Source organism: Dermacentor albipictus, chromosome 3 (assembly GCF_038994185.2).
Source record: "Dermacentor albipictus isolate Rhodes 1998 colony chromosome 3, USDA_Dalb.pri_finalv2, whole genome shotgun sequence".
NCBI classification, from domain to species: domain Eukaryota; kingdom Metazoa; phylum Arthropoda; class Arachnida; order Ixodida; family Ixodidae; genus Dermacentor; species Dermacentor albipictus.
The window spans coordinates 126,142,949-126,167,640 of NC_091823.1; the positions used below are offsets into that span (position 1 = coordinate 126,142,949).

The 24,692-nt window shown below is 45.5% G+C and overlaps 1 protein-coding gene across 4 annotated transcripts in view; it reads right to left on the reverse strand.

Moving 5' to 3' along the window:
• Positions 1-6,882: 6,882 nt before the first annotated feature.
• Positions 6,883-24,692, reverse strand: part of LOC135921132 (putative fatty acyl-CoA reductase CG5065) — a 98,352-nt gene continuing 80,542 nt past the window's right edge. For all 4 annotated transcript variants that reach the window (XM_070536712.1, XM_065455457.1, XM_070536710.1 and 1 more), the window contains 4 exons: positions 20,506-20,745; positions 17,548-17,677; positions 15,638-15,765; positions 6,883-7,289 (listed from right to left, as the gene is read on the reverse strand). In XM_070536712.1, the coding sequence (XP_070392813.1) occupies positions 7,130-7,289; positions 15,638-15,765; positions 17,548-17,677; positions 20,506-20,745 (658 nt within the window). In that variant the 3' untranslated portion in view covers positions 6,883-7,129. The remainder of the gene's footprint in view (positions 7,290-15,637; positions 15,766-17,547; positions 17,678-20,505; positions 20,746-24,692) is intronic.

Genomic DNA, 24,692 nt, shown 5'->3' on the forward strand with positions numbered 1-24,692 from the left:
GGAAGGGACCATATTCCTACTTACGTTGCCATCAGCAGTATGCCTTCCCCTATGGTCTCTCGAGCGATTGATTGGCCTGAATTTCAAGCCTTTGTAAACGCTGAATACAAGGGCGACCGTGCACATAGCATAGAGCTTGTGATTGCGGACGCGACGCATGTTGACTGGCTGACTAAAAAAGCATATATTTACATAAGTTTTGTACAGAGAGCGTGCCGGATCTGTCCTTGAGGGGTGGACCCTTACAAAAATAAGGTGGGCTCCCCCCCGCCCGGGCCCGCTCCACGAAGGCCCGTAGGACCGTCAGGTCAGAGCCACCGAGCACAGCTGCCTCCCAGTCCTCCCGGGAAGGGTTGGGTAGGGGTCGTAGATTTGGGGTTTTTTGACATGCCAACAACATGTGCAAAATGCCCGAGAACTTTTCCTCACAGTGCGACAAATAAGCCCACTTCCCCCGTGCAAGCGGGGTCAAAGTACTTTACGACTGCCGGGCACAGCAGAGGTTTCAGTGTAAAGGCGAAGAAGAATGCGCCCCTCCGCCTTTGTGAGGCCCTTACAGAGCTTAGGATAGATGGAATGACGAATTATTAGAGTTGAGTGATTTCTTTGAAAGTATAGGTGGGATTGGATTCGGGGTCTGAATCAGTAGGGGACAAGGGTGGTGCCTGGAAAGTGAGCGCGCGGGCGACGGCGTCGGCCGTCTCGTTTCTGTCGAGACCCGTGTAAGCCGGAATCCAGGTAATTGTCCGGTGCGCGGGGGCACCGAGATAGTCGCTCTTTTGCAAAACTTTGTAGGCAAACTACGGCGTGTACCACTGCTCGTTATTACGGCCGGCACCCGTCGACACTAGTGCGATGGCAACCACCTCCGCGTGTGTAATTTCAAGTTATAGCTGATATACAGGTCATGAGCGGCGTTGGCGCACTGATGCGTGGGAAAGGGAGAAACTTGATTGCACTATGCACTATGCCAGTAGTAATGTTGGGCGATACGGGAGTATGTCGCATATGCCGGGGAAACAGAAGCCTAAGAGTGACCACTAGATATGTTATACCCTGTCCCTAACAAACTCGAATGTTATTGGCACTACCGCCGGCAGCCATAGTAAGAAGAGTTCTGCCGTAAATTATTCTAAATTCGTTGCTTATCTATACGATAGTGCTCTATATTTTTCTTTTCGCTACCTACTTCACTAAATCACTTTATTACTTCTGTGTTGTTACTTATGTTAGGCTATACCGAAGAGAGATTGCAAAATAAAATTCAATTCAATCCTATTCAGTTCAATTTCAAGAAACTTAAGTACATCAATGAATTTGTAAAACTTCATTTACGTTGTATTAGATAGCTTTAGAACAGCATTTGTGGACTTACGTACGTTAAACGCAGGCACCTTTGCGGGACGTTACGGTGCGGGTCACTAAAAGACTTTTAGTTTACCGTATAGGAACATAAACGGAGAAACACGTTAGAAGGCACAGCAGCGTCTGGTGTCTCATTCCAAACATATCTAAGCAAGGCCATTCATTAGCGACCATCCTGTCGTTTCGTTTTCTATGGTGTCTACGCAAGCATTCCCTACACTAAAATCGTCAAGTAACGTGCGTGAACACAACGTACGCAGACCACAGAAATCCGATAATGTACGGTGCACGCGTAGTGAGGAGAACGCTATCTATTTAGGTACAGTCGAGTGCAAAAGTTTAGAGACCCCGATATCCGCAAAACAAAATATATTTTCGTCTAGTACAACCGTGCAACGCAGAATTGTACTAATGCATGGCGCTGATCTAGAAGGCACACGTAGGCAGTGTACCACTTGATTTCTACTTTTATGGCTAAGCTGCGAAGAAGAAAAAAATATTTTAGCAGAACCACTGGTCCGGGATCGTGAACCACTTTTTATTGAAGTCAAGAAAGACGTCTGAAGTTAAAATTGATTACTTCCGAAATACTTTGCCACAAGATGTACTTCAACGCATTCAGCAGGATCGGAGTTATGGGCAATCAGCCCGCCCGCTCGCGGTGCTTCCGCTCCTACTTCAATGACTTGCATTGCGAAGGTCACGGCTGAGCGGGGCGTGGCCACAACGCGCCACCTACTCAGTTCCACCGTGGCGCGAAGTTGAAATTTCATTTTGGACGTTTGCGTAGAAGCCACTACTTCCGATTGTGGCGCTTACGACGTGCCACACGTAAAATCTCTCGATAATTCGAAAGTACCGCCGCTCTGCGAACCCTGCCTCCGCCGCACGACATCCTCACCTCCACCTCGCCCCGTGCGGCCAACCCCCCCCCCCCCCCGGTTTTGGGGTATGCTTACGCATACTTGAACTCCAGTGGAGTTTCTGCATTATTCGTCAGTTCTTGAATTGTGATTGTGAGTAACGAATTGAATTGAATTGTGAATTGAATTTCAGCTCTTGAATGGTTATTTGAATTGGGCTGACACAGGCAGTGAGCAAGAGGTGTTCACATGATTGCGCACGCTTGGTCGCACTCAAATTGTGCGACCATCTTGTTCAGCTTAGAGTCCACAGCGCAAAAGCTACTTTCACATTCAAAAGATAAACACATGGACGGACGATGCACTCGCGACTATTTCATTAAAAGAAGGCACGCTAAATATATTCGTTATACCTGCGGTGCACATGCGCGCCCAGGCATGAAAAAAAAAACACAGAGGGATGTGCCTCAAGCCACAGTAGAACAGATGCACAAAGTAAAGCACACCATCATGTGGCAGAAAAAATGTCTGGAGTGCAGAAATTGCCTCAAAGCTCCATTTACATCAGTGTACCTCATTCATACGGCTTCAAGAGGAAAGCGACCTCCTCATAAACGTTACCTTCAGCATTACTGATGTAGCTATCACCATGTTTTGTTTTGTACGCCACTCGGGCGTGCAATTCGCCCAAAATCATGTGCCTCGATCGAATACCGTGGCCCGTCCGCGGGAGCCAAGGCGAAAAAGCGTGCCGTGCGCAGCGCGTGCAGTCAGGTGCGCCAGAAGAATCGAGGAGGAAAGCGCCGCTGGGAGGAGGGTGTCGCTACTTTCACATTATCAAGGGTGTTTAGCTAAACGTATGCAAGCGACGGTTCTCCTCAATGAGCCCCAGTGCGCTCAGCCACCGGACTGGTGGCGGCACCCCGCGGCGGCCGCGGTGTCTACGCTACGTGGCAGACCGTGGCTACATGCAACTCACAGTCCGACATGCCCATTTTTGATGATTGCCGAACAAAGGGAGCACACGCAGTTTTACCTGCTCACTAAATTAACCAAGGAAGCCAACAAACACGTCAAGGACTAGAAAGGGAATATTACTTGTACACACTAAGTGAATTAACAAAATCATAAATTGATGGAAATCAAACTGGGCGAAAAAAGAACTGGACGGAAGTGAGATACACTCCCAGGGTTAGTACATGCAGAACAACATAAGTACCCCAAAAAGCGGAAGGTAATAAGGCACCGTGGTAGCTCAATTGGTAAGAGCATCGCACGCGTAATACCAAGACGTGAGTTCGTATCCCACCTGCGATCAGTTGTTTTCCCACCCACTTTAATTTCCGTTAATTTATCATTTCTTTAATTCAGTTAGAAAGCACAACTTACCCTGTGTTGTTCTTGAGGCCTTTGTTTGTTGGCTTTTATTATATGACTAATAAAAATCGGTCCCCACAGTTCCCTTTCTTCTCGTGAATTAAGGAATGATATGGTACGCTTCAACTGAATAAAACAAAGGAAGAACTACAGCATTGCAGAGGAAAAACAGGAAAAGAAAGATCCTTCTGGCAGTTTGACCAGCCCCACTAATCGTAAAATAACAAGGTAAGCCAAAGAATTGGTTAAATATATTTCACCCTTTCATTAACTGTACGCTAAATATGACTACATTACTCCATGAACTGTACGTTAAATATGCCCCTAAGCCGACATTTTATGTTCATGGCTTGCATAGGGATTTATTCTTTTTATTATGCAGCACAGAAATGTGGGTGCTTAATTGGTCAACAGAGAAGGATTGTACAAGTCACTTCGCCGGTACTTACATTACCTTTTGTTTATAGCGACATATTTATCGGGTCAGATAGGGACCGACCCAATAGCCAGACAGTCATGCCAAACTCGCGAAAGCAGGTAAGAAAAGCTTCCTTTAAATTTACCCCTGTTGCCATGACAAACGCAAGTCGTCGTGCATATGGAAACTTGATCGCTGGACTAAGTCATGCTAGTAAATGTTCCCAACTTTCAAGCACCACTATAATCTCATGCTATTTGCTAAGTGATTGAACCTACGAGCACTCGTATATGTGATTTCGCATTTTTTGTAATAAAACGATATTGCAGCCTAGAAATGACTAGGGGACACCAATGAAGTGATGACACACGAGCGCTATACGTCCCATTTCCATATAGTATGTTTAGCGCATGAGTGTCTTCATTTCGTTGCCCTAGCCTTGTTCCCGCTCCGATATGTTCCATTCCATTCATTCCATTCCTTTATTTCAGCATTCAACTTTAAATGTACAAATGCTAGGACAGGAGCAAAAAGCCGCTATTTTAAGCGGCTTGACAAAGGCCCCTGCCTCTACAGTATTTGGCAGCAGACAGTTTGTGGACACTTTTCACGCAACAATACACGGGTACATAAAATATGTTTTAAAAACATGTCTAGGGAATGATAACATGCGTTTTTAAAAACACACTATAACCAACATTTTTTTTTTACCAGCAATACATGCCTTCTCTTAACAGAAAAATACAGATTTATGTAACGTGGTGAAACAATCCATTTTCCGATTGCATAACAATATATAAAAGCACTTTCCCATGCAAGACAAATACAAAAATAGTTCTATACTTATGTTACAACCAAGAAAAGGAAATGCAAATACAACATACTCTAATCACACGCAGTCGCACGGCTAATGAAATATTCCTTCAAATTTTGACGTGAAACAATCCTAAGATCCATGTTTTCTTTTTGAAGACTGTTCAGTAATACGTATATGCGGCACGGTAGTCTGTCCTTTCCATGATTAGCTCGTGAAAAAGGCACGGTCCAAGTTTCTCGCTCCCGAATGTCGTAGTTGAAGTGGTGAGGTTTGCTTAGATTGCAAAGACCAGTAAATCCCATGTGGCCTCGTTTTACGCTTTCTTTGTATTTCATAGCAATATTAAAATGATAATTGTAATGAAATGGAAGAACATGAAACTTAGAAAAGAATGTACTTGTATGACTGCCGTAAGAAATACAAGCAACGTGGCGCAATGATTTTTTTTTGTATAACAGATAATGTCTGAATATTTTTTTTGACGTTGTCCCCCATACAAGACTACAATAATTTGCATCAGAAATAAGTATGGTGTTATACAGCAATAGCCGTAGTTTTAACGGAAGAACATCTCGAAGCCTACGAAGCCTATATTTCTTGATATAGAGATTACCAACACGCCCAGGGGTACAACTTGTCGCATTCCTTTCTTTCTTCGCTTACAGTTTGTTTCCGCCGGGCTATCGGCGTTATCATACAGCTGCTCAGCGAGCAGGATGTGGTAGTGACATCAGATAGTGGTTCTACTACGTCATGTTTGAGCAATTTCCTGCAATGTGGGCATTTCTATCTCACACAACTATGCATGGGTGACTGTAGCACTCTGCACAATTGTTTACTTCTCGGTGAAACTACGACTTTGCGACAATGCCACGGTATATAATAGGGCTAGAGTGCGAGTCACATTACTCGCCTCGTTGGATACAGTCCATGCTTGCTTTCATCAGAGCCGCAGATTTGTCATGATTCGATTGTGCGGCGCGCCGTAGTTGGGGATTTCGAAATAACTTTGACCACCTGGGGACCTTTAACGTGCCTCCAATGCAAGGGACCCAGAGCTTCTGCATTTCTCCCCCATCGAAATGCGGCCGCCACGGCCGGGATTTGATCCCGCTACCTAGTGCTTGGCACCGCAACGTCAAAACCGCTAAGCCACCACGGCGGGTAAAAACATTAGTACCAAAGAATAATTTACTAAAGTTTATAGTGTTTATTTAACCGCTAGGCCTTCAATGGACAAGTTTAGTGTGGTCAGCTTTATTCGATTCATTTGTTTCGTGAATACAGGTGTTGTTGTAGAGCGGAAGCACCCGAGATATGAAAAAACTACCACGTGATTAAGGTACTCTCATCCGGCGAAGTTTCTGCCCTATCTGAGTTTCAAATGAATACGTGCTCCATGCAGACCGAATGTATTTATAGACCGCTAGCGAAAACAGCGACTCTAAGCTGGCTACCGTGAATGTCATCTCGCATGCATCGTCATTATCCAGTGCAGCCTCCTCACCTTTTACGTTGTACTTCTTCAACAAAAGTTCTGTGGGCCTGAGGAGTGGCAATGTGCTCTTTATTTCCATGCCACATTACAGCGCTAGGCAAACTGGCTTGGCCAAATCGGAGACCATGATGGTCGTGTTTGACCCATCACCTTCATTTACGCCGTATTGATATACCCTGTCTGCACGCTGCAACGACAATTCCTTGGAAGCACGTTTGAGGGCACCAAAATCACTGTTCTAAATCACCTAGTGACGTTGTGCGTTTTCACATATATCTACCATTTTTTCTCAAGCTCCAAAAAATTAAGCCAGTAGGTGATACCTTCATGGAAACAAATCGGTCACAGGCCTGCCTTGAACTCTCCAGATTTTACACTTACGTTTTTGTGTTATTGCGGATAGTTAGAAAAACACCTAAAGAATCGTAGCTACATAGTGAAGGACAACGCTCCCGTGTATAGTTCCCCTGCTGACCGGATGAAGGGTCAACTGTACAACGAGACGGTGACATGAGCAGTGAAACATTATTTCTTTATCCCTGTTACGTGCGTATTAGTTTTTCAGAAGTGGTACAGATAAAGCGAAAATCAGAGACTCCTCTCCATGCCCCATACATCGCGCGTAAATTTATTATTGTTGCGTGACACTCCTTCGAAGTTTTTCTACTTACATCACTAAGGCTATACATGAGTTCCAGCGCAGTTGCACCTACTGCAGCCCAATACAACATGTGAGGGACCACTGGATAAATGGATGTCAATGAGGATTTAGGCGGTCGCAATGCGTGCTGCTAGTTCGGCAGCATATCCAGCAGGACCAGTAGCGTTTCACACGTCCGTCTTGCAACCATGTTCGTGAACGAGTACAGGCTCCACACTGCCTCTGTCCTCAGCAATCGCCACGCAAACAAGAACAGGAGTACTTGAAAGAACAAGCGCACGACGTAGAGCCTGCGAAGGAAAAAAAAATATTGTAATGTCGTGATTTTGGTTTTAAGCTTTACCTCGCCTTTATGAACTGTTTCATCAAACAAGCTTACTTTCCTAGAAGCGTGAAAGCAGTCATAACTCGGCGGTCATGCGTAGTTGCTAACGGAATATTTTCTTGGATATGATATTTAAGTCACAAATTCGTTCAGAGCCAGAAGAATTAAATTTATGCAAATTAATGTAGTATCTATCATTCCACCGCTGGCTGAACCATCATGCTTGGAGTTCCCGTAGACATTACCAATAGATTTCCCTTCAGTATTTTTGTAGGACAGAGTAAGGGCTAGAGTGAGAACAGCGTTCCAGCATTCTGATGTTGCAATGAGAGTCGGGCGCACACTCACTAGGAATCAAGATATGGTATTGTAGCGCAAAAAAACGAAAAAGAAAGACTCTAAGGGACAGATAGAAAGATTATCAAACACCAAATCACCCAAGAAAAAGGTATTGTGCAGTATATTTCTTATACAGTGGGCCCTTCTCTTCCGTGGCCGGCAACAAATTGTGTTCATAATTTTCTTTTTATTTCTTCACTCGTCATTAGTACAGGAGGAAGTCCCGGAGTTACACTTTAAATGTGCAAACACTTTCGAACTACTTCGTGACGGCGACGTGTCGGGCAAGAGTTATCGGGTTTTGCGTGTGGAAAGGCCTGATACCTCAAGAATTTCTCACTCTGTTTAGACCTGTTCAACCGTCATGGCAACACATGAAACGGGTGAGGCAGATTCTTCGCTCCGAACTCTGACAACAGATTCAACTTTACTATGATTGGCTACGCATACTTTGCTTCTGTCAAGATCGGGAGTGGCTTGTTTCCAAAAAGTTTTAAAAACTTCAAACGCGTCGTCCACCAATTGACTGAGTCTTCGTAGAAAACTACTTAGATTCAACCACTGAGGCTATAGGGATACACGAAGCCAAACGAACAGCTGGGCAACAGGCCTCATGTATTCGGCTACGCACACGTCCCGGAAGATATCGCCAATGGTCTACGAAAAGGACCCAAATATGAACTTGAGCCAGCAACTTCCGTGCATGACTTGACAGCAACGAACCGTCTCATGCCAGGAAAGGCAGTTGCAGAACAGCGTGAGTTGAAGGTGCTGATGGCCAGCATAGGTTCGCTGTGAACCGTAGGTGCAGTGATAAGATATCCCCCAGCAACGTATTTCCAGCTATATCAAAGCAAAAGATTTGTGTCTTTTGCAAGCCATCAAGGAAGATGGTTTCGTCCTTCTGACCAGATGCCTATCAAGCAAAAGCGTGTAAGGCCGTAGACCAAAATTTCGCACCCCCCCAAAAAAGAACACTGGTGTCGTGCGTGAAAAAAAAAAGCTTTTTACGGTTTGATCAAGATACCGACCTATAGACGTTAACAAAGTGTATAGAATAAAGCAAGTTTCCCTCACAGTTTTCTTCAGTGCAAAAACGCATAGAGCAGATGTTCCTTTCGAGGCAATTGTCAGTGAACGTGACAAATGGCAACTTCAGGTCAGCGAGTTCCCGATAATTTGCTTTAAAAACCCAGAATTGAAAGATCCTTTCTTTGTTCCTAACTCGAATGTTATCACCTTCTTTTTTTCGTGACAATAACAATATACGCTTCGCGTTTGCGATTGATATAGAAGACCTGATTTATTCTATACCGCACCGTGAATTGCTTGCTGCTCTAAAGACACGTATTGATGACAGAGGTGAACCTGAGATGCAGAATGCTGTTGGTCTGATTGATGATAATGTTTTAACCTTACTGGACGCCTATCCCACTCGCACTTTTATCCTTTTTGACTACCTACTGTTCTTGCAAAAGAAGGGCATTTGTATCACTTCGTACGTAGCAGCTTTATTATTGTGACCTATTTCTTTCTGAAATGGACTGAAATTTTGACGACTGTCCCAAGGGCAGACATGCGTTAAATGTTTTTAGATATGTGGATGAATACCAATTACGAGGGACCAACAGTATTCTTTAACCTGCTATGAAGAAATTAACAATGTTACGCATGGGCTTCCAACTCACAATAAGCGGCAGTATTTATATTTAAACATCGGGTTTCTTAATGAACACATTAGCTGGGGCATTTCTCCGCGAGCGCAAAAACAACCCTTGCCCTACGACTCTGCGCACTCGAAAATTGTTCAAAGTGGTATAGCCACGCTCTGCCTATGGTCCGCGCTTAGAAGGACGTGTATTCACCAGCTCCAGTGTAGTTTCGAGCGTCAGGTCCAGCGGCTTTTAAATGCCTAATTTCCTCGTTCGGCCATCATCTCGGTGGCAGAAACGTTGCAGCAGAAGCTCAAACGTAGCCATAATCCCAAGGAGAGTGAGGGAGGTGAGCAGGATCTCCAAAGAAAGGCTCAGGTTGTACCTTATGACTACAAGGTGAGTCGCAACTTCAAGAAGGTGGCGAACAGGTATAGGGCGCCTGCTGTGTTTTCCGCCCCTAACAAAGTGGCGTGCCTATGTGACCGAATCACGGGATGTGCTGGGCAAACGTGCAAAGTCAAGCCCGCAAAACGCTACGCGGAAAGTGTTCCACTTCTGTGGTTTACCAGATACCGCTAAGTTGCGGGAAAACCTACGTCGGGCAGACTGGCCGTGGCGTGGGTGACTGAATGAGGCAACACGCAGATAACTTAAAAAAGGATATGCGTTGCCATCTCTCTGCGCATTGTAGACGGTGCTGCTGTAAGTCACGTTTTTCTGAGGTGAGAATCCAAGGTAGGAGTAGTGCCCCCGGATGTCGAGAGAGTGCATGGTATATATGTAGCAAGCTTTGTACCTAATAAACAGTTGCGAGCGTAGCGCCGTGTTTTTTTTCTGTCTGTCACTTAGAATCTTTCTTTTCCGGTTTTGTCGCGCTATGATACCATGTAGTTCAGCAAACACCAACTCGCCCAGGAAAAAGTTATTGTACTAGCTATAACGTTGAGCGGCTGCGTGCGCTTTCTTAAGATAAGCGCGGCTAAGCGCAGCAAAAAGTAAGTTGTCAGCTAAAGCTGGCGAATGTGCCGTTGGCACTTTGTTGCAACACCGACTGAAGCACTGTCGATGCACTCCACAAGGGTGTGGAAAGGTGTCAGCATCACCGGCCATGAAGTCATCTGAGCAGTTGTACGTTTACACACCTTCTAAAGGGAATAATTCAGCCTTGTTCATTTAAGTAGTTGAGTCGATTATACATCTTCAAGAAAATCTGGGGGCGGAATTGAGAAGTAACTCCTGTCGGAATTATTGCTTTTTTTTTTCACTTGCCGACACCCATTACTTATTGTATGCTGACTATAACGATTGGCTGGTGCCCGTTCTTTCGAAGAAACATAGAGCACAATTTTATGTATACGAATAAGTTGCGCTGCACACGTTACTCGCAAACAAAGCGAATGTGGAGAGTGCGTGGTATATATAGTACAACGCACGAGGTGAAATAACTCTAGAACCAACTAGAGTTTTCTTCAAGCATGAACATATGTGTAAACGTACAAAGAAAGAAGATGGGGCCACACGAAAGCGCCTCGATTTGAAACGCGGAAATAAAGAATAAAGAAATGTAAACCCATCAAACGACGTTCCTTCTTGTTTCAAAAGAAGGGACAGCTGCGTGTGATGGTGTGGTAGCATGGTAGCAAATACTTCTTGTTTACCAGTCCCTTTTGTAACCACCAACCACTGGGCTATAGAAGACCACCTCCCCCCTGCCTTACTAACTAGCGACATCCTGCTTCTTGAGTGTGAGCCTATATTGACGAAACATTTCTCACGGCAGAATTGTTCGTAAAAGCATGATATACCGTCCAATCGCGCATGACGTTGAGAGAGAGCGGAATGCAAGCAGAAAGGCAGTGCAGTTAACCACAGCAAAAAATGCGGTTTGCTATCTACACTATGTACGACGTACTTGAACAAACTACGTCCAGTGCTTCTGAGCACGATTTTCCAAGAATGCAGGTAGGCCACCACTGCTCCTGTCTTTGGATATTCATTACATTGGGGAATTCCAGTTTTGCTACCGTCCTGCATGGAAATCAAACTTTTGTCTCATTGTTGCGTCTGAGCAGCGCATCATTAGCCCTGCCTTCATGGTTTCAGACGAATATAATAAGTCTAGGTTGCTTGGGAAGCGCATGCTAAGAAAAAAAAGAAAGCCACTCTCACTCCAACGGCATCTCACGTAAAAGGCGCAAACACACACTGTTGCACCTCACTGCGTTCCTATCATCGAAGGAACGAGTGCTCTCCATTCCTCCCTTCCCCCCCCCCCCCCCCTATTTCTCCTGAAGTGGTCGCCCTTGTGACTGCCTGCAAAGTTCCCCCGAAACTGCCAGCCCCTTTCCGCGGGTCAAACTGAGGAGCTTGGGGCCCCATGGCACCTCAACGAATCCGCTGAAAGCCTTCAGAATTCCACAGAACTGCTGACGCCTTGCCGCGGAGACCGGTGGCATGCAGCTTGGACTTCTCCCACAGCGAAAGAGGAAAGCGACGCGGTTGACGTCAGCACCGATGCTACCTCGTTTCTGCCTAAGGGATTTAAGGAAGAAGTGGCCCATTGTTAGGGTAGAGAGTGGCCACCAGCCACCCCGTCGGTCTGGTACGCTTTTAGACACCGCTACATGTATGCTGTTACCTGCTATATGTACACACTGTATAATGCTTTTCGTCTCCTCTTCGTCTGCTCCAAGCTTCCGTCTCTCGTCTTCGACCCCGAGTTACAATAACACCAAAGACCGTTGTTTCTCGTTCAGACACCTTCTTTGTTTAAAATTTTCTAGCCTTCTTAACCAAGTCTTGAGGCATCTCTTTTTCAGACAAATTTAGATAGATGTATGCGAAATCACTGGAGTAAATTTTTTAGATAGTGTTTTGAAAGGTTACTAAAGCGCGTCGAACCTCAATAGTTGCCTGAGTGCTGCTTTAGAGATCACTGAATATTCAGCTGAAATTGCGCTTGCTGCTGCGAAGCAACCATTTGATATTTGCACATTGTTTCCTTAGCTTTATTTCATTTCTATGCAAGAAACTATTCCTTGGTCCGTCCCGTAAGGCGATCGCTTTCAATATAACGCCTGCAGCAGCGAAGGAATTCACGTTCCTGCTGCCTCTCGCATCAACGCCAACGAAGCGGCAAAAACGCAGCGCTCACGGAGCTCTCATCACGTGCCTCCCGCTGCCACTTTCGCAGATCGCTTTCAAGATATGGGCCTGCACCACCTGCACGTCTCCCTTTAACGCCGCGTAAGCGGCCAGAACAGAGCGCGCCAAGCTATGAGCAGTCCGCAATGTTTGTTGGCATCGCAGATCGCTTTCACGTTACGGTCCGCGCAGTGGTGCCATACGAAGCTGCTGCCTGAGTATGTTTGGTCACGGTTCATAATGGTTCGATGCGGATGGATAAGGTACTACAGAGCGATAACGGGTTATGAGGATCAGAGCTTCACCAGCGCACCTAGTCCACACCAACAAGATAGCACAAGACCTTTTCACTCCGATCCATGACACTATGCTACCAGCCCGACTGCCATAGAATCTAATGGGGACGCTCCCTACTAGGCAACAGTGATTTTGACGTCACCGCTTTCACCACGCCAGCCTTGTCAAAAAAAATTGGGGTCAGGTAGCATGACGTCATAGGTCGGAGTAAACAGGCCTTGTGCTATCTAGGTAATATTGACCGGGCGCAGCCACCTGCAGTACTTTGCTTGCGTCATCAATGCACCACTCGCCGCCGCACGCACCAATTCATCTCGCCGCAGCGCTGTTCTTTGTTATGGCCGGATCAAGTTTCATAACATCGAAGATGACCCTGAGTTGCATGGAGATAGGCAAGTGGCACAATGCTTACACATACTTAGAAGACCCCCTGAGGCGTTCCGGCGCAAATTGTTTTTATTTTCGAATTTGTGGTTATATTGTATTCTCAAATATCTTCTGTCGAAAAGAGAGGGGGGGGGGGGGGCGAACATATAAAGGAAACGCAGGCAGGCCTGCTGAGGTAACAGAATCTGCGACTACATGTCACAGATTCTGTTACCTCCTTCTGGTAGTTGCTCTGGTAATTATCTGGCAATTCTGGTAATTGCTATGGTAATTGCTCTGGTTAACTGCCCTGCGACTACATGTCACTGTTACACCGCACATACATAGTAGTGTAGCCAGTTTAATTATTCGAAATAGGGCGTCGCACTTAAGGTGACGTAGCCACACATTTCCAAGGTAGACAATCTTAGGTCCATAAATCTCCGTGGGAGCAAGAAAATCCATAACCTTGTCGTAGTGGCACCTCAACTGCTCGTAAACAGAAAGCGTGACTCTTTATTCCGCCAAATGCAGCAGCCTAGCAATAGCTATTCTTTACTTTCCACGCAGAGTAGTCGATGACGGCAGTGCCCGTCTGTTAACAAAACAACTGCCTCAATGACGTTTCACCTGTGGCAGCGTTGGTTTCTCGCTTTGTGACAAATCTCGCTTAGCCCAGTCACGTACGATCTTACCTACCTAGAACTCAGTAAGACCGAGATCGAACAAGCCGATACCCTTCTTCGTACTACCTATAGGATGCCATCGGTCTATACCAAAAGGAACAACCACGGGTCAGCTTCTAGCCTTCGGGATCTACAACACTTCCAATGCTCTGAAAGCCACGGTCCTCAACTCCCATCGAGAAAGTCGCATGTCCATGGGTTGGCGTGGCCCAACATAAATTGGGGGTGGGCCAACTGAAAATTTGGAGATGAGCTAACTTGAAATTTTGGGGTGTGCCAACTTGAAATTTGGTTGTGGACTAACGTGGGATTTCAGGTTGGCTAAATTCCCACTTGAACACTGCGGAGCGTACTTCGAATTATGAGCACCTCGCGGGCAAGCGAGTACGTTGAACGCTTGGTACCTTTTCACTGGGCCTTACCGAGGTGCAATCAGAACTCAGACGAGACCTTGAGTGGACAAAGAACGCGCGCATATTACAGGGGAGGTATTCTGTAAGAGTCCATCTAGTGGACATGCCCATTTCGTCTGGTGCTGAAGTGCTGATTGGCTGTGGCGCTTGGCTGCTGTGGACGCCCAGCCCAGCCCAGCCAATCAGAACTTCAACAGTAGCCAAAATGAACATGTCCACTAGGTGTACTCTTACAGAATACATACCCAGGCTTGCAAGAGCGACAGCGAGGGTAAGATGAAATCGCGGTGAAGCACTCTCCCCTCGCGCAACGCCTCACGTGCTTGTGTGGCATCTGATGTTCCCTTTCTGCCGCCCTACTCCGTCAAGGCGTGCTCGTGCCCGGCGTTCTGGCTCAATTGATACCATTGCATTGAAGGGGCCGGATGCGGTGACAAAATCTACAAATCTCACATTTGTCTACTAACGCCTAAGCATTCTTTGCAGCGGAAAGGCCATGGATATGCGCCATAGGAAAGCCGCATGAGCAAGCAAAAACAAGTAAGCAAAACTAAGAAAAACAAAGTCACAAACGAGCCAAACAAAATTCCTCAGAATTTCTGTAGCTTTTCTGTTCCGCCGTGAAAGGATGTGGAAGCTACGCTGCTGGTTTCACAGTGAAGGCCAACGACACTGGTGATGCAGACAGCAGTGACGCATTAGCATTGAGGCAGCGATCAACGACGTTATTGTTCACACCGTCGCCGTATGGGTCGGCGAGAGTCACCTTATTTGCGACTCTGGGTTCAGCTAGTAGCTGCTCATGAAGGGCTTTTGCAGTTCCCGTCTTTGTATAACCTGTGCCCTTAATACAAAGGTAAGTACTATATTTGAAAGGAATACTTTATTTCAGTTTACAGTGGCTCGTGTGCGAAACCATGTCCACAGCGACTTCGTTTATTAACGTTGTCTCATTAGCATGCGCTAATGTTTCCTCAAAAAATTACCAGCGTAATTACGGAACTCGTCTCCCCCGTCCTCCGACGTCTGAAGAAAACTCTGCAAGCATTACGCGAATAAATATAGTGGATACGTCACAAAGGGGCTGAATAAAACAAAGTTCAGAGCCCAGTTATACACACTGAGCATATTAATGGCTGCGGCATTCTGTATGTTGGCTTTAGAATACCAGGTGCATCACGCAGACCGCCATGACCAGAAGAGTACGGGAGCCGTTAAGGGTCTTAACAAGCATTTAAAGGAGGCCTTTACTATCATTTTAACTGCTCCAAAACATTTTGAACAAACTGTACAATTACTTTCCATTTGCTTGCAAATTATTCACTTGTTTTCCCGGCGGCACCTGTGAAATATCATTTCAGTAGCTCAGGCACACTCAGCATCAACAGCTTGAGTTTTTGAACATGAACTTACCGCCGCAGGCGTTTCCGTGCTTCATCTTGCTTGAAATCCTCAGCCTTGAATAGGTACTTCCGAATACCTATTATGTAATTTTTCCAGTACTGACCCCATGCGAGGTTTCGAACGTCGAAATCAAACAGCTGGAAAGTAAATATTCCTACTTTAAGGCATATTCAAGGCATCACTGCATACAATCTGTCATACATGGTAAAATAGGAAAGTGAGTTTTTCTCGCCGTTATCTTACGCTGTTATATCGTAGCGTTCTCTACTAACAATTGAAACGACCTATCTTTTTCTGCGATGTCCAATATTGCCCTCAGCAAGAACAGCAGCTGTAGTCGTTCGCTTAAACGAAATAATATTTTGCGGACGAAAACTTTAACAACTACAAGTGCGCGCATAACGGAACCATAACAGTTGTCGGCAAGCACTCTCCCTCTCGTCACAATCGCTGCTGAGTGCTCGCCAATCAACCTTGGCCCCGGCGAAGCGCAGGCCTCGCGAACGAGCACTTCCTACAATGGTCTGGAGCAGCCTCCCAGATATTGAGCTCGGTCGGCTTATAAAATCTTTGTGACGCATGCGCCAAGATGCACAGAGCACCAAGTGGCCGCTTTGCCCCCATCTCAGCTGCAGCGTCATGCAGCGGTGGATGTTTATCGATCGTTGTGGGGAAGAATCGATAACATGTCGACAATCCCCGCAAATATTTCTAAAGGCAATGCCGTTTGCTGGAACAAAATGTAGTGCTGGTAATAATGGGCACAAGGACAGCTTTCATACCAGAATCTGTTCATGTATATCAGTTTAGGGCATGATCCGCATCTTACGGGACGCAGTAATTCGGATGAATTTATATGAACGCATGAATTTATATTGACTCCGGCAAAACGTTTATTATATCCTTGACATTCATTAAGGAAGCTGTGCTTCCAGATGGAGCCTCTATTTAGTTCTCAAACAGTGGCTTACATTGGCAAATGCATAGTGCAACTTACGACAGCAGTGAAAGCAGTACGCTTGGTTTGTTGAACGATTGAATGGTTAATATACGATGTGTTAACACACGGGGCGCTATAGCTGAAACAGTCATTTGTACACCACTTCGTGCATTGACACTGTTACGGTTGACGTGTAGCACCCCGAACAATAAGGACGCTCGACCGCCATGCCTCATCGAAATGAAGGGGGAATTTCCCTATTTGTCATGATTGTCTCGAGGGGAGCGCCCGTTGGGCGGACGCCCGGCATTGTTCACATGCCCCTTTGTGAGTGTGCGGGAGAACCATTTTCACAAACGGTGCGACTCAAAGATTGACCCCTTCCTCGAACTGTCAAGCTCTACAGGAGAGCATCCTAGAACCAACGTCACCTGCTGAGTGCCACCTGAGGAGGCGAGCCCGTCTAGGCTCACCGGAGAAAGTGGGACCAGCCCGTCTAGGTTCACCGGAGAAAGTGGGACCAGCCGCAAATCAACGTCACCAGACACACTGCAGCAGCCCCCCTTCCACAACGAGACGCAGTGCGGGTCCCGTGACGTTGACGTGCGCAAGATCCCGCCTACAATTTTAGGCGGCCTATTTAAAGGGCCCCGCAATGTACTTTCATTTTCATTCTCTTCTTCTCATCTTTCACCAACCATTGAATAAACCGTGCAAGTTTCCCACTAGAAATCGTCTCGTCCTTGCCTGGTCACCATGATCTACCGGAGTCCTGCAGCCCACCGACAACGCCACGCTACCCAATAGAAACGTCGGTCGAGCTTCGATATATAGGCGTCGCAATAACTGATCGGCAGCGGTGAGGTATGCTATGAACGCATACCTCACCATGTTCACGCATACCTCGCATGTTCTCCAGGGTAACATAATGTTACCCTGGAGAACGCAATAGCAATCAACGTGTTGCGCATGGACTTGCCTTCGCATCCGTGGGAGAGAGTACACGTACGAGCTCCAAGACATTGTCTGTCCTGAACATCCAGTCATGAGTGGTGAAAAACTGCACAGTATCCATGGCTTTACGAATCTTCAGGTACCGGTGTACAAACCTGCAAAGGATTATATAGAAGATCAGGGAATGTTTATTCCCGTACCAAGACAACTTTTCTTAGCAATGTTGCGAAAGTTGCACAGTCTGAGTACTATTCTTTGCGTGCGTAGTTGATGGTTGTACGTACCGACGTACGAATCTCTGTGTTAAGGCTCCAACTCAAAATTGAACAACAATTTCGGTCGATTGACTGATTTCAATATGTTTAAGGAGTTTATGTATTGCCTTTTGTACGTAGCTCAACCTTACTTCTTGGGCTAGGTTATCAAAACGACGTACATTATTTTCAAGATAAACTTAAATTGATAAAGTTCCACTAATGAACTTTCTAACCCAGTACTTTACCGCATATATTCGATTTACTAATGGTAGCCATCGAGGCTGCAAGCCATATCGTCCTTGAATGAATTTTCTGATGACACCAATCTCGGCAACACCTTCCTCATCCAGTTATCTGCTTTCACTGAGCTAGATCGGCCCCATCAAATCCCTCAGCCTGATTCTCGCCTCTTCTCAGCCAATTAGATTAGAAACACCACACAATGTAAGCAATGTCATTTGCCTTGAAAGAAAACAAAAGTAACCTCCTATGAACAAGGAAAGGGTTTCATTGGGCTCTTCAAACAAAGCTGCAGCTTACCAGCTAATGGCTTTCTTTGTGTTTACGCAAATTTAACGTCAGAAGATTGGAATAAAAACCGATCGGAACAGTTTTTCGTCATAGGGCCCCATGCTTGTAGAGCTCCCGATTTTATAATAATAGCTTTCCTTTTGCGCACATCAACGCGTCCAAATGCAGTTTAAATTTTGTTCATTTTGAAATTCAGTCTTAGTTTATTCCATGCAATTCAAATAATTTAATATGCATCGCCGCCATATGTCAGTACTTTTCAAATGTGTGAGTTACATTGCCTGTATGATTTTTTTTTGCTTGTGCTTGTCCTGTAATTTGTTTGTTTCACTGATATTTCTATTTTAATTCTCTTTCTGTAGACTTATGCAAGGCGGTTTATATGCGCGTTTTTATCTATGTCTGAAGAAATAACTAAATGAAACTAATGTATGTGAAAATAAATAACTCAAATTTCACCTCAGGAACGACATGAGCTGCCCTGCCGTTTGCTGTGGTTTCTGCTGTAGTGCAAACGCAATGCTACTACCCGACCTGTTGCTACCTCATTGCACACTTCTGCAGAGCATGCTCGTAATGCCATATCGCTACTAGATTTGGCACACCAAATAAGTTTTGGCAAACCATGTCACTACACCTCACAGGCCACGCATAACTGGCATCTCCCCTCTCCACTTCATTACAGTCCTTGCTTTCTCGCGTTACTCCATTCATCATGTTGTCACTTCAGTCCATTCGAAAGTTGTTGTCACCCTATCAGTCTCTGTAGCGCGAAGCTACAGGAAAACCCATACGAGTATCTCAGAAAGATGAGTTTCCCGTAAAGAAGAAGCCATTTCTGGTTAACTGGGGATAAAAGCAGGGAACAACGCCTTTCCAGTGTGGCCTCTACCATCTGGACTAAAGAGGAGGCTGGTAGATTGAAGGCGACGACTAATTATTCAATGACTAGAAGCACAGACACACCGAATATGGCAAATAAGTTCTACGGATAGGCGCAAGGTGGTAGGAGAAGGTTCGTACTACTGCCATGTACGTGATTCTTTTTCCCATTCGTGTGTTGTCGCCACAAATGCCAAATTATCGTTTAAAAATACACACAGCCTCTACATTGGGCGGCATCTGCACACTGTTTGGCTAATCTACGCTTTCTTTCTTCTGAAAAAGAACTAGAACCTCTAACATTGGCAGCTTCCCATACTTTCTGCAAGCGCCTTCTTCCGTTCAGTAAGATGCGCGAAGGGCAGCTATAGAAGGCTTACAAAATTACTTATGTTTATGTAAGGTAAAAAAAAGCACTCGCGTGAATCAAATTTCCTTATGAACCAATGTCTACCATCACATAAGCATGATGGCGAAGGTGATCGCAGAACAGCGTGAGTCACACAAGAGCTGGCGAAGTACAGACAGCATGCGAACATCTATATTCCTGAGCCTACAGTTTAGGAACGGCACAATTGAGCGGCGAACGCATTCCATATAAACATTCCTCGTACGATGGAATATATAGCACAGGAGATTCATTGAGATGGAGCGAAGTTTCTAAATGCAAGTTTGACAGTGAGCGAGACTATAGTGTTGATATTAAAAAAAACGACAGTGTGTAGTGCTCAACTATTTGGTCAATAAAATTAAACGAATTGTAAGAGATATGCACTGTTATTCCTTGCAAGAATGCTTGAACCGAAGTTGTGCCCCAACAAACAAGTAGGAAAGGCGTGTCCTCTGCTGCAGGCGCACGAATAGGCAATCCTTTGGCATGTCCTTTATTTACAATGGTCATCTCAGCTGTGATCGGGTTCTTTCTGTTTTTCACAAAAAACAGAACATAAAGCGCTAAGATATCGATAAGTTTAAGCATGAATATATAAACCTAATATGCTTGGCATAAGCGGCCCTGTGAACTTTCATTGCCACTGAATTAGAATCACTGAATGTACAGCTTTCTTGAAAGCACAGATTGTTCTCATGAGGTTTTTTTGAAACGAAGGAAGTTGAGAGACAGTGGCGCATGTGTGTTTCAATACCCCACGCTCTAAAAACCATATCCCTTTGCTTGACATAATTGGAGTGTGACAACTGGCCTACTTTGTGTTTACTGGAGGGTAAAATTTCTGCTAGAAAAGCAAAAGATAGAAAGGAATAAAAATGACGACCCGGTATGACATGTGTCAAGTTATGTTCATGGTACCAACCTCGGCTTCTGTCCGTATAGCTGCAGGGCCAGATCTATGACGCATGCGGGCAGATAGTGCATACACCAGAGGTTCACTTCGTGCCACAGCTGAGAGTTTGTCATTGTAAATTTGGGGAAGCGAATGGCATCAGGAAGTGGGTGCCGCAGAACGTTCCTCTGCGTCGCAGCGGCCAAATCGGCCCATGTGCGATTCTTCAGGGCGCCGCTGGTGCAGTGGTAAACCTTCACGTTCTTGGGTCTGCAAAAAGGGCACCTACCTTATCAAAGTGAAGCAGAGAAATGAGAACACTTTTAAAAGTGCAGCAAAATGAGTGACGCCGACCACAGACGTACACAAGTATCAGTAATAGGTGCCGTATATTAAGCTCGCTATAGTTGGAACGCAACTGCCCTGCTTTATGACAAGGGTTTAGGAGAAGAACGTTGCATGGTGTGTGCTGATAAATAGAACTGCGTGGACGCGTCGTGAGAGGAATATCGCTTTGGCAGTTCTACGAGTCGCCTGCTTCACTCCAAAAATGTTAAACCAAAAAATCATGGAATTTCACGTGACAAAACCACGATATGATTATGAGGCATGCAGTAGTGCTGAACGCCGGATTGATTTTGACCAGATGGGGCTCTTTAAAGTGGACGCGATGCATGAAACACAGATATCCTTGCATTTCACCCTCATCGAAGTGCGGCCGCCGCGACTAGGATCGATCCCCCACCCTCGTGCGTAGCAGTGCAACATCACAGCCGCTAAGCCACAGCGAAGACCACAGCTCAACCAGCCGCAATATAGACTCTTCGGGCACACTTATCCTGAGTTACTACTTGTAAGTTCAGCGCCGTGTTTGTCTCCTCCTCCCTCTGGTCCCGTCGTTTAGCGCTGTTTGAATTTTATTGTTACCATGCAACACCAACTCGCCCAATCCGCTGCCCTTCTGCAGTTTACTACTTGTTGCAGGAAGTTTTAAAAAATGAGCATTTATGAATTCGTTTCTCTTTCAGTTTAGAATGCCGTACAAAACTGTCTTTGTGAGCGCACCCTTGCGCAGGTTCTGTGTGACTGTTTTCGATACAACGCATAGAGACGGTCGCTCGCCACTTGTTGAGGTCGGGCTGACTGACCACTACCAGAAAATTATTTTCGAATGCCGACTTCATAAATTACCGCAGGAGAGGGCGACAAAGGCCTTATTATAATTCATAAAAACTACCAACCAGCGCAAGCGACTTTAGCACTGGGTGTTCTTAACCGTCGTCCTGTATACTGAACGTGTGCAGTGTCATTCTTTTTCCTGACTTTTTTTGTATACCCACTCTCCTTTGTTCCTTGTTTTTCTGCTGTTAACTACCGATAGCCCAACTGAATTTGTATGTTACATAAAATTAAAATTGTGTATCCTCTGTCCTTGACAAACAAACTTCCCTGCAAATGGGCGTGTGTGTGTGTATGTGTGTGTGCGTGTGTGTGCGTGTGCGTGTGTGTGTGTGTGTGTGTGTGTGTGTGTGTGTGTGTGTGTGTGTGTGTGTGTGTGTGTGTGTGTGTGTGTGTGTGTGTGTGTGTGTGTGTGTGTGTGTGTGTGTGTGTGAAAGAGATGACGAAGACCCAGGCCATGGCTGGCTGACACTCACGCTCACAGACCCAAAATTAAAGCTTTAAAGCCCACGCACTACTCTCCAAACACAGCTTGCCTCGCGAATTAACGTGTTTCAACAAATCATCATCATCATCATCAGCCTGGTTGCGCCCACTGCAGGGCAAAGGCCTCTCCCATGCTTCTCCAACAACCCCGGTCATGTACTAATTGTGGCCATGCCGTGCCTGCAAACTTCTTAATCTCATCCGCCCACCTAACTTTCTGCCGCCCCCTGCTACGCTTCCCTTCCCTTGGGATCCAGTCCATAACCCTTAATGGCCATCGGTTATCTTCCCTCCTCATTACATGTCCTGCCCATGCCCATTTCTTTTTCTTGATTTCAACTAAGATGTCATTAACTCGCGTTTGTTCCCTCACCCAATCTGCTCTTTTCTTATCCCTTAACGTTACACCTATCATTCTTCTTTCCATGGCTCGTTGTGTCGTCCTCAATTTGAGTAGAACCCTTTTCGTAAGCCTCCAGGTTTCTGCCCCGTAGGTGAGTACTGGTAAGACACAGCTATTATATACTTTTCTCTTGAGGGATAATGGCAACCTGCTGTTCATGATTTGGGAATGCCTGCCAAACGCACCCCAGCCCATTCTTATTCTTCTGATTATTTCCGTCTCATGATCCGGATCCGCCGTCACTACCTGCCCTAAGTAGATGTATTCCCTTACGACTTCCAGTGCCTCACTGCCTATTGTAAATTGCTCTTCTCTCCCGAGACTTAAGCATTACTTTAGTTTTTTGCAGATTAATTTTTAGACCCACTCTTCTGCTTTGCCTCTCCAGGTCAGTGAGCATGCATTGCAATTGGTCCCCTGAGTTACTAAGCAAGGCAATATCATCAGCGAATCGCAAGTTACTAAGGTATTCTCCATTAACATTTATCCCCAATTCTTCCCAATCCAGGTCTCTGAATACCTCCTGTAAACATGCCGTGAATAGCATTGGAGATATCGTATCTCCCTGCCTGACGCCTTTCTTTATGGGGATTTTGTTGCTTGCTTTATGGAGGACTACGGTGGCTGTGGAGCCGCTATAGATATCTTCCAGTATTTTTACATATGGCTCATCTACACCCTGATTCCTTAATGCCTCCATGACTGCTGAGGTTTCGACTGAATCAAACGCTTTCTCGTAATCAATGAAAGCTATATATAAGGGTTGCTTATATTCTGCACATTTCTCTATCACTTGATTGATAGTGTGAATATGGTCTATTGTTGAGTAGCCTTTACGGAATCCTGCCTGGTCCTTTGGTTGACAGAAGTCTAAGGTGTTCCTGATTCTATTTGCAATTACCTTAGTAAATACTTTGTAGGCAACGGACAGTAAGCTGATCGGTCTATAATTTTTCAAGTCTTTGGCGTCCCCTTTCTTATGGATTAGGATTATGTTAGCGTTCTTCCATGATTCCGGTACGCTCGAGGTCATGAGGCATTGCGTATACAGGGTGGCCAGTTTCTCTAGAACAATCTGTCCACCATCCTTCAACAAATCTGCTGTTACCTGATCCTCCCCAGCTGCCTTCCCCCTTTGCATATCTCCTAAGGCTTTCTTTACTTCTTCCGGCGTTACCTTCGGTATTTCGAATTCCTCTAGACTATTTTCTCTTCCATTATCGTCGTGGGTGCCACTGGTACTGTATAAATCTCTATAGAACTCCTCAGCCACTTGAACTATCTCATCCATATTAGTAATGATATTGCCGGCTTTGTCTCTTAGCGCATACATCTGATTCTTGCCAATTCCTAGTTTCTTCTTCACTGCTTTTAGGCTTCCTCCATTCCTGAGAGCATGTTCAATTCTATCCATATTATACTTCCTTATGTCAGCTGTCTTACGCTTGTTGATTAACTTCGAAAGTTCTGCCAGTTCTATTCTAGCTGTAGGGTTAGATGCTTTCATACATTGGCATTTCTTGATCAGATCTTTCGTCTCCTGCGATAGTTTGCTGGTATCCTGCCTAACGGAGTTACCACCGACTTCCATTGCACACTCCTTAATGATGCCCACAAGATTGTCGTTCATTGCTTCAACACTAAGGTCCTCTTCCTGAGTTAAAGCTGAATACCTGTTCTGTAGCTTGATCTGGAATTCCTCTATTTTCCCTCTTACCGCTAACTCATTAATCGGCTTCTTATGTACCAGTTTCTTCCGTTCCCTCCTCAGGTCTAGGCTAATTCGAGTTCTTACCATCCTGTGGTCACTGCAGCGCACCTTGCCGAGCACGCCCACATCTTGTATGATGCCAGGGTTGGCGCAGAGTATGAAGACTATTTCATTTCTAGTCTCGCCGTTCGGGCTCCTCCACGTCCACTTTCGGCTATCCCGCTTGCGGAAGAAGGTATTCATTATTCTCATATTATTCTGTTCCGCAAACTCTACTAATAACTCTCCCCTGCTATTCCTAGTGCCTATGCCATATTAGCCCACTGCCTTGTCTCCAGCCTGCTTCTTGCCTACCTTGGCATTAAAGTCGCCCATCAGTATAGTGTATTTAGTTTTCACTCTACCCATCGCCGATTCCACGTCTTCATAGAAGCTTTC